Source organism: Trichoderma atroviride, chromosome 4 (genome assembly GCF_020647795.1).
Source record: "Trichoderma atroviride chromosome 4, complete sequence".
NCBI classification, from domain to species: domain Eukaryota; kingdom Fungi; phylum Ascomycota; class Sordariomycetes; order Hypocreales; family Hypocreaceae; genus Trichoderma; species Trichoderma atroviride.
In genome coordinates this window covers 1,381,407-1,391,315 of record NC_089403.1, presented here as the reverse complement: position 1 = coordinate 1,391,315, position 9,909 = coordinate 1,381,407, and the positions used below count along the sequence as shown (strand labels likewise).

At 50.2% G+C, this 9,909-nt stretch overlaps 3 protein-coding genes across 3 annotated transcripts; 1 reads left to right on the top strand and 2 right to left on the bottom strand.

Moving 5' to 3' along the window:
* Window positions 1-946: 946 nt before the first annotated feature.
* On the top strand, window positions 947-2,319 carry TrAtP1_007747 (uncharacterized protein; the record flags this gene model as incomplete). The annotated part of the gene is made up of 3 exons (XM_014092580.1): window positions 947-1,184; window positions 1,281-1,595; window positions 1,664-2,319. 3 exons carry the CDS (start codon window positions 947-949, stop codon window positions 2,317-2,319), a joined length of 1,209 nt encoding a protein of 402 aa, XP_013948055.1.
* A 2,988-nt stretch (window positions 2,320-5,307) lies between these two features.
* On the bottom strand, window positions 5,308-5,985 carry TrAtP1_007746 (uncharacterized protein; the record flags this gene model as incomplete). The annotated part of the gene is made up of 3 exons (XM_014092578.2): window positions 5,308-5,644; window positions 5,820-5,887; window positions 5,977-5,985. 3 exons carry the CDS (start codon window positions 5,983-5,985, stop codon window positions 5,308-5,310), a joined length of 414 nt encoding a protein of 137 aa, XP_013948053.1.
* Window positions 5,986-6,554: 569 nt separating this feature from the next.
* TrAtP1_007745 (uncharacterized protein) lies at window positions 6,555-6,754 on the bottom strand (the record flags this gene model as incomplete). Its single annotated transcript, XM_066113648.1, has 1 exon — window positions 6,555-6,754. A coding segment is annotated over one exon (200 nt), but the record flags the coding sequence as incomplete, so codon positions are not given.
* Between the last annotated feature and the right edge of the window lie 3,155 nt (window positions 6,755-9,909).

Genomic DNA, 9,909 nt, shown 5'->3' with positions numbered 1-9,909 from the left:
GTCGCGCTGACCTGTCAGCCAAATCATAGGCTTTTTACCTTCTACGGTTGACGGCTTCGCCGCTCGGCACATGCCACGCAGCCCTTTCAGGCTGAGCCCAACGGGAACTGCACCGTTTTGATTCCTCGTGTGGATCCATACTTATATGTACATACTTGTACGCTGCTGGTCTCTCTGACTACTGCCTGTACTCGTAGCTCTCTAACATGGTTGGTGTCGACTGAGGGGTGTCAAGTTTACGGCTCCTCTTGCTAATCAACTCAATATCGCCTCCCCTCCCCACCCCCAAAAGGGCTGTGTGCGACTTCGCATCACCCTTGCTTCCTCCTCCTTGCCGACAGGCACTGTAGCCCTATGGAAGACCCCGGGGCATGGCACTGGGTAGGCAGGGTGTCACAACAGGCGGCTATTAGTAGCTATTACTACTAGGTACTGGGGCAACCTCCCGCTCTGTGTCCTTTAATCCATCCTCTTTGTGCCTCCATCATCGGTGCTTGCCAAAGCCACCCATATCTCGGTCTGCTGTCTTCCGAGACGGAAGAGCAAAAAGAGATTCACAGATTGCCAGATCGGGCCGGGCCAAGAGCTGGTATGGGATCCTCCCTGGCTCTAGCTCTCATTCACCATCAGCTGTCTTAGGTCAGCTATACACTTTGCCACCAGAATTTCAGCGTGCTGTTTTGGATCACGGATTAGAGGTCAATATCCCAGCTCTGGGGCTCGCTAACAGGAGAGTATTGGCAAGCCAACGCCACCTACTCAGCTCTACCATCTGCTGTGGATGACTCTTGCTTTCTTGTCGTACCTTTCCAGCTCAATCGAATCGAAGGTCTCCACGATCCCGCTTCTCTCAAAGACCCCTCCGTGCTACCAGCCCCCCTCAGAGTCATCGACGTCGTCACGATCTCATCAATGTCATATCCAGGCCCCGTCACAACAGGAGTAGATGCAACCTGCGATGCCACCACCAAGGTCTCCCTCCAGAAATTTTAGGGGGCCCCAAGATCCCACAATGGCATCTACCATCCGAGGAAATGCTACCCATGTCTTGAAGCGATCTTTCTCGACACCTTCAGTGGGTGGTGTAGCATCAACATCGTTCTTAGAGTCTCAACCACTAGCGCCGCAGATGAATGAAAAGAAGAGAAACAAGCTAGGCTACCATAGAACATCGATTGCCTGTGGTGAGTCTTGTCTGCCCCCTTTTCCCGACTCGACACGAACCGAGAGGCCTGGGCCGGTCCTCCCGGACACCCCCCAAGGAGTCTAACACACGCTAGGTCATTGTCGCCGACGCAAAATACGCTGCATTATATCCTCCGAGGACCAGAATCGATGTGTAAACTGTATACGGCTCAAGAAAGAGTGCAGCTTTCACCCGGTAGACCAGCAGCAACCATATGATCAGAAACTGCCGCCTCAAACGCCCACTGGATCCAGCATCGCGACGGCCTCCTCATCGCCGGCAATATCTCGTGGCAGTTCCGTTGACCAAGGATCACAACGACAGAATTATCCTGCCATACCTGTTGCGCAGGTGCCGAACATTGGAGCCTCAACACCTCAAAGCGAATACTTTCCGCCGACCTTGGAAGGTGGGTAACTAAGACTTGTCTGTAGGATTTCTGTATGTTTGGCGATGTTAACTGTTGGTTTAATCAAGGTTCAGCGAACTCCATGCAATCCGGATCATCGTATGGTGTAGGCGAGCAGCCCTCAAGAAGCTGGGTGTCTACAGACACAGATCCAAGCGCAATGTCGAAACCTCGCGGTCAAAATATGTGGCAACAGTCATATCAAGGAGACGTTTCAATGAGCTTAGGTGGCCAGATTTCTCCATACACAGATCCGAATACCGTGTCTGCCGCCTGGGCAAATTCGAATTTTGGACATGGAAATGAAATGGGGTGGAATAGCGGCATGCCACCACCTCCTCGATCGATGTCCTTTAGCGGAGAAGTTCTAGGTAGCCATCATACACCTCAGTACTATCCAACACCACATCATAATCCGGTTTACGAAAGGCAGACCCAGCATTTTCCTCACATCTACGGCGCGGTGCCTGTTAACGAAACGGACGAGAATATTGAACAAGCCATCGATCCAGCAATAATGGGCGCTGCTGTGCCCTCGACAGCGCCTGTACCTTGGCAGCAGCAGCAGCAACAACAACAACACCAGCCGCAGCCGCAGCAGCATCAGCAGACGCAGCAACATCAACATCAACACCAGCACCAACAAGTACAAGACACACAGGTAGGAGGTGCTTACCGTGGGTGGACAGGGTATGGTGAGAATGATGGGGCAGGTCGCATGTAGGAGACTGCCTTTCTCCTATATTTACTGAATTTGGCCGTAGTCTGTTACAGCAAGGAGCTGAAAGGACTCGATAACTGCCGACAAGACGTCATTCGTTGCTGAAAATCAAAGTATTCAAATTACGATAAGCCTGAAAAGTAAATCGAGCACGGATATTCGTCTGTCCTAGCTATATTGGGCGGTGTATTGAACCCTCACCAGCCTCCAGTTTGCCAACCTTGGTATTTCTGCTTTACCTCAGCTGCCAAAAGGGTTTCATTAGGTCAAATGCAGAAAGGCGTCTGTCTATCACAAGATAAAGAAATCCAGCGATGCCGATTACTAGTGGACGACCACTTGACCGGACCCTCCCTCTTCGCCGATGTCTCTGATACGAAACGACCTCCGATTCCAAACTTCCCAGCAGCCGCGGAAACAATGAAGAAGTTGGGGTATAGACTTCTTTGGGTGCCTATGTAATGGTTGCTGTTTGCGTTCAATTTCCACAGTGCTGGGAGAGGTGGACTCGTGCTGAGAACGCTGAGGCATGGCGACGTAAACTGCGACCGAGATGTCTCAAGGTGTCTCGAATATTATCGAATAAACGAATATTCACCTGCTGGTGAATTGCGACCATACCCTCGCCGACACCATTTTACCGACAGACAACCGCTTCGGACAATGATTAATCTGATATGGCTGGTCTATCACAATATGAGGGATGGCAGCAAAGGGCTACCTACCTAGGAGGATATAGTTGTACTAGACCCGGCAGTACAAAATATGTGGACTAAGATTTCAACCTCATGTCATTCGAGTTTCTTTATGGGTTTTGCTCTTAATGCATTTCAACATTCAACCTTGGGGCGAGGACAGGGCACGATTATACCATGGAAATGGAGGCGGATCTGGCGACTGTATATAGCGGCAGGAAACAAGGGATGATCGTTACGGCCGAAATACCTGTTTTTTTCTTTTCTTTTTCTCTTTTTAGAACAGGAGGGGGTATTCATCAAGTAAGTGAGCTATGGTCACTTATGGCGGAATAAGCGGATTAGAGTCAGCTTTTCTTTGTTTCAATTCCCCTTTGTTGTATTGGTTTCACTTTTATACTGGACTCTATGTTCGAAATTGGGGTGGTTTTAAAAAAGAAAGGTTTCAAGAGGCTTTTTTGTATTGAGCGGGTCCATTTGCTGGAATCAGCAGCTTCCTTTTCGTGGTTACAGGTTTCTCTTTTCTTTTTATTTTCCTTATAAATTGCAAGGCATTCAATGAAGCATATTTGAGAGAAAAGGAGGGCTCTAATTTTTTTTTTTTTTTTTTTTTTTCCCTTTTTTCTTTTGGAACATGGCCACAACAAATAATACTTGCAAGTTTCATGTTTTTTTCTAGGGAACATTTTTTTCCCATACATATTTTCTATATATTTGTTCTTCTTTCCATTGGACTGATTTAGAGCTAGTTGTTGATAGTAGGACTTTTGGGTCTTTTACATGTGGGATTTTCTTGATTTTATTATTTATCCAGTTTTTTGAGGTGTAAATGACACAAGACGTGGAATGGTGCTTCTTGAGAAAGGGGAATATTTAGAAAGGGAAAGGATATTGGAAGAGATGTATGGATACAGCAGGGCGATTATTTGTGTTGTGGGTGATTTAGAGGGTTGGGTGATTGCGTGACACTGGAATAGTTGCTCGTGCGACTTTTAGATGTATTACTACCATTCGTGTCTAATTATGCTGCAAAAAATATATTATCTTGTAAGTGATGTATGGGAACGTGAATCACGTTTGTTTAATCGCTGATAGTGGCTGACGCCTTGATGTATCGTAAACATTTCCCTTTCATGATCTCAGGTTTTGTTGGGCCCTAGAAAGGCAGGAGATGTTGAGTTCTCGGAGAAGAGATAGAAAAGCACAACCCCCCCCCCCCCCCCCCCCCTTTAGTTAGTTAGTTAGTGGAATCGAGCCTTTTGATTCCACCTCGACGTACTCTACGTCTCATCTCGTAGGTTACGTCCCAGGATCTGGCTCCCTCCTTTGTCATACGACAAGTTTCATGATTTATATTGGATCCAGGATAATCTGAGCGTCTCACATATACAGCGAATCTGGTCTTGATGAAACTTTCCTTGACCAAGCTAGCTGGACCTTTTTTGTTCCTAGACATGCTGATTTAATCCAGACATTGACTGCGGGAGTTGGGTGTAGCCTTCTATTGCGCCGAACCTTTGCGGGTCATGTTGAGCCTATAATAACTGTATTTGCAAATAAAGTGTCTGTGGTTTTGCAAGCATCTTTGGAAGATGAGAAGGCTTTAATGTGCTGAGATGGAAGTTTAATCAATGGAGTCATAGTTTGAGTTGCTATGCGCCTTGCTTGAGATCAACTCTGTATGTTACGGGTGGACCATTGATTTACATCACCATGCACGGAATCATGAAAAATGAGTTTTTCAAGTAAGCTTCAAGACTAAAATTAAACTAGACAATCCGAGGGTATCATCTGTGGCCTTTGGTCCAAAAAGAAGCCTTGTTAAAACGCAACTCTATCAACACGCCCCCCTATATGATCACCCATTTGTCCACTAAGATGAACCCAGCTAATACAATTTAACGCCAGATGCAATGCAAATACCTAAAGTATGCTACCAATCTAGTATTGGAAGTAACTTGGAGGAGATTCCGGAGATGTGCGAGTGATAAACCTAGTGAGAAGAAGTGACTAGTGACAAAACAGAAAAGAAAATTGCGTCTGTGTGACTCCGAACAAGCCCTGGATGAGAATCATCCAACGATCTAAATATAGCAAAACAACGCTAGAAATGTTAGGAAGTGTAAGATAAAGACGATACGTGAATTGTGGCATTCAACCGAAATTCAAATCAACTCTTGCGGGCGGGGGATATCATAGCCATGCCAGTAAGCAATGGGCGGTAAGCAGATTTTAACCGAGTCCTTTTTTTCACCAAACGACCCAGTAAAGTAAAGTTAGATGTCATAATGATAGCTCATGCATCTTTAAGTTCCCACGTCAATGCCAAAAGCGTGGCATAGGCGCAAAGACTCAGCACGGTCAACAGGACCACAGTGTCGCCGCTGGTCCGGAATTTCCGGTGAAAGATGCCATCTGCCGACTCGGCGACGAAGAACTGGCGGTTGCCCTGGTAGCGGCGGTAGACGGAGACGAGCAGGATGGCGGTGCCAAAGGCGGCGAAGAGGGCGCCGATGGGGTAGAACTCCTCGGTGAAGACTTTGAGAATGACGAGGGAGAAGGAGAAGAGGCCGAGGGCGGTTCGCATGTAGGCACCCTCAAAGGTTCGTTGGGCGGCGCGGATTTCGACGAGTCTGTGAAAAGGGGGGAGGAGTCTCAGTGAGCAATGGGATTTAGGCTTTGAGAATCCTTCAAAGAAGAAGCAATGTAGATGTAGATTGGCGTCATCCTTGTCACATCAGGGCGACGAGGCGGGTGATACGAAGATGTGAAATATGGCGTGCAAAGTTAACGTGTGGAACCACTCACTCGTCAGAAGTTAGCACCACAGACCGGGCTCTATGGAGCCGCAGATGCATGTTTTCTTCTGGATGCGGCTGAAGGCGCGGTTAGCTCAACTTATTGTGGTGTAAGACGAGGCGAAACGTCTCGAGGGGGGGGGGGCTATATCTGTGTCTTTACGAACCCGAAACATGATGGGCGAGCACGCAGAATAGATGTTGCGTCTGCAGATATCACTGCGCTTGATTTCTTGTGGAGATGAGTTTACACTCCGTTGGAAGTTTGATTTGCTTAGAATTGTATAAAAGCAAAGTGGTCAAGGTCAAGCAGACATGAGGGGCGACGGCGATGGAATCACTTGATCTTGAAATCGCGGGCTGGTGGTTGAAGCATCACGTGGCTGAATGACGTGGGGTGGCTGATTTCCAGCAGCATTTTGCCATGTGCACATCAACTACTGTACTCAATGTTCTGTCTTTTACTATACAAAAAGCAGAGTTTTCAATTTCATACGGTTCATTTCGTAAAAAAAAAAAAAAAACGAGGCGAGTTGATCCTGCTACACTTGCAGCGTCAGAATCCCACAGACGAGACGATGCAGGAGACACAGCGCCAGCGCCAACCCAACAGCAGGCCGCCGGTGCCGCCTGCGCGCGCCTTTTGGACCGGCGGTTATCGATCAGGCGGCGCGCTTATCTCTCGGAGGCAGATTGGGCTGTGAGGAATAAGTAAGGCGAGATTCACGGAAATCCGGTGTCCGAATCAAGCAGACCGAGCGGTGGGTGGCGCTGCAGTAGCGGAAACTGGACGAGACGGGTCGAGGGCTGAGGGCTGGAAGAGGCCGCTCGCTTTGAGAGGCAGCCAGCATCCCAGTCTCGGATCTCGCTCTTTTTGCTTCCGGAGCTTCATTCCCTTGAGAAATTGTAAGGCGTCTCGTTGATGCTTGGGGTCCGAGTCTGAGTCTGAGTCTGCCTGAGTATGGGGCTGTTATTCACAGTGGGCTTATACACCTAACCTGCCACAAAAGGCCGACGTGTGGCTGCACGCAGGATTCCCATGCAGGCTTCGGAAGAGAGGCCTGTGTGCGCGTGGCTTGCGAGCAGGCAAGTAAGACAGATGAAGCTTCTGTGGAATGTTCCAGGATACAATTCTCGGATGGTCGATGCTACTATGATGCATGATCTCACCTAGGATAGAAGCTACTACTCGCGGGCACTATATTGGAGTGAGGCGGTGCTAGCCATCGCATAGTCGAGAGACTAGAGCGTCCAGTCTTTCAGCCGCATGGTGGGACGCACGGGATGTGGCAGTGCCATGTTTGCTGCTCCCCCCTAAGCATCAATTTGTGGCTCTTGTATATTGCAATAATACACTTTGCCAAAGAATGGAGCACGCATCCAAGTCTTCTTGAGAATGGGACTTCTGGAACCTGCCCTTGGGGGAAGAGTTGCCAAGACTCACTTCATTCTCATGGCCGGAATCTTTGCTTAATCTCCGCGATGAGCACCGCGTGCACAAATCAAAGGTCTGGCCATGGCCATGGCAGCAATAGGGTGCTGACAACAACGAGCCGAGTCAGCCGGGAAATTAATCGCTGCCGCCGCTGCTCTGCTACTTGCTGTGATTAAATGCCGATGGTAGCGATAGCTGCCTATACTACCTGAGCCGTGGCTAGTGTAATCAATCAACAACAGCTCGGCGCATGTCAGAATATGGAGTGCCTCCTCTGCAGCAACGGCATACATGTTTGGGCCACGTCTACGGAGCATGTTGCTGCTAGATCCTGCCGGCAGGCATGTGGGTTGCATCAATGTCAAGCCGCTGAGAGTCTGCGAAACACTTGATACACATGGCGTCTTACCAGTACGTATATAGTATTCCGTACCACCTCATGCATTGCTGATCCAGTATGGCATGGTCTTGATCCTTCGGAAAGCTGCTGCTACGTACCACACACGCGAGGTACGAGTCGAGCACCCAAAGAACAAGCTTTCCTCAAGCTCCTTGGTCACGCACGAGCTCGAATGTGGAGTACCGCATAAAGTAATGCTGCTGCTAGGTATCTCTCTTGTCTTCTCGCCTATGCTGTGCCACAGGTTGGACAACCTTATTTCATGGTGCTGATGTCATGGCGGTGCCTGTCTCATGTTTATCGCGATGTGCTGCGGCTCGCTCCCCAAGCTGCCCCTGTGTGCCCCAGCTGGACACATCCAGAGCAATAGATTGTTCGATAACGCTAGTCCTGAGAGCAAGGCGGTGCTCCATCTCGTCTCGGTTCGCAGCCACACGACGAGAACGCCTCGGGGGCTGGGACCACCTGACTTGGACTTTGTGCTGGATAGCCTCGCAGGGCCATCGGAGCGCACTATGGCCCAATGTGGTGCCTTTAGAGACTGGTCCAACGTATTTGGAGACTGCGCGGCGCCTCGTGCCCACCCTCGTGCATGGGCTGGGCGTGTAGTCTTGTCAGGGGTCAGGCGGCTCTAGATGGCCGGATACCTGGCCAGGCGCGGTGTTGTCTCGTATGGTTCTCGTACTGCACTATCGTGTCTAGCTCAGTGTCCATAAGGCTTTTCAACGGCATGTTTTTCCACTTGACATCGGAGGGGCAGCCCCACCGGCGAAGCAGACAGAGCCTTTTCTTTCTAGTGTTGCTGCTGTCCAGTTAGGCTTTTTTGATCGGTGGAGGCTATGGAGACAAGAGACTGCAGCAAGTGACACGCTACGTGAGTTTGACAGACCTGACACAATCGACAATAGAGAAGGAGGGCAGTACTTTGCGCGGAGAAACAACGAGACGAGTAGCATTTCCTGTTGCGAACCGTCCGGGGCGAAGGTTGAGAAGAGCGTTGCTGTGTCTAGACTGGAAAGAGTCTAACCTCAACTCCAACCCCGGAGGCCATGATCCAGTACTTGCAGCGTAGCAGCACCACTGGCAACCTTGTACCGGCAAGGTGCAAGCACTCGCACATCGCTTGGAGTTTCGTGGTCCCGGCCAACCGCGCGTCTCTTTGAGCCCTGGGTTAGCACGTAGGCATGAACTCGTACGGCATAGGTGCCCGCGGAGTGGAATCCCGGTTGCATGCTGCCCGCCCTCTATCGTCATCGTCCATTGCCATAATACACCGTTGCCCTGATGTGGATGTATGTTGTAGGGCAATGTACTGTGTACTTGCGAATGGTTGATCTGGGTGTGATTTCGATTGTCCTTGTTGGAGAGGGGAGTTGAGTTGGCTGGTGTCTGCTACAGATTCAACCCACGGATGTCTATTTTAGGGCAGTTGAGCTTCCCAGCTTGAGGGCTCAAGGCTCAACTAGCAGCACCCAAAGCGCTGCAGCTGGAGTGCTAGAGCACCATTAGCAGCCCTGGACAGCTGTGCTCTGTGTGCTAACAGCGGGCACCTACCTAGGTAGGTACCTATAAACAGCAACAGCAGATAGCTTTTAGCCCCTCAATCCCTTCTCACGTGGGACTCTCTCTTCATCTCGTCTCCCTCATCCCGTCTCATCTCGCCCAGCATCTCCTTGATCCATTGCAATCACCTCTTCCTCACCGAACATTACAATATTACCGGTACCGGCTACTTGCCACTTCCTCTTGCCGTCGCATTTAGATCTCGGGGCCCCTGTGCAAGCTGCTAGGCGTCTCCTCCCGCATTTTCGCCCCCCCACCACACCACCACCGCAATCACTATCACCACCAACCCACTTGCCCACACACCCCAACTCGCAGCTCATTGGGGCCCTGGGCCAGGCCAGCTCGAAGCCCGAAAGCCCAGCGACAACGGTTGCACCACTATGACGCTTTTGACACCACCAGCTGGTACATGGGACATTGTTGTCTCGGGCGGTACACGTATTCCGCCACGGTAGCACATACTTGTACAAGCATCGCTCCCCAAGCCCGGTTCCGACAAGACGCTCAAGAGAGACAGCACGATGGCAGCAAGGGTCGCTCCGCAGGGGGTGCGGTCGACAGCCCAAGCATGGTGGTAAGCGCCTTTAGATCCGCCAGCCGCACCCACACGCTGGCTGCCCATGTCCCATCCCATCATCAGCTCTGGCTCTCCGCCCACTGCCCTTTTTTTCTCGTCCGACACCACTTTTGTCATCTCAA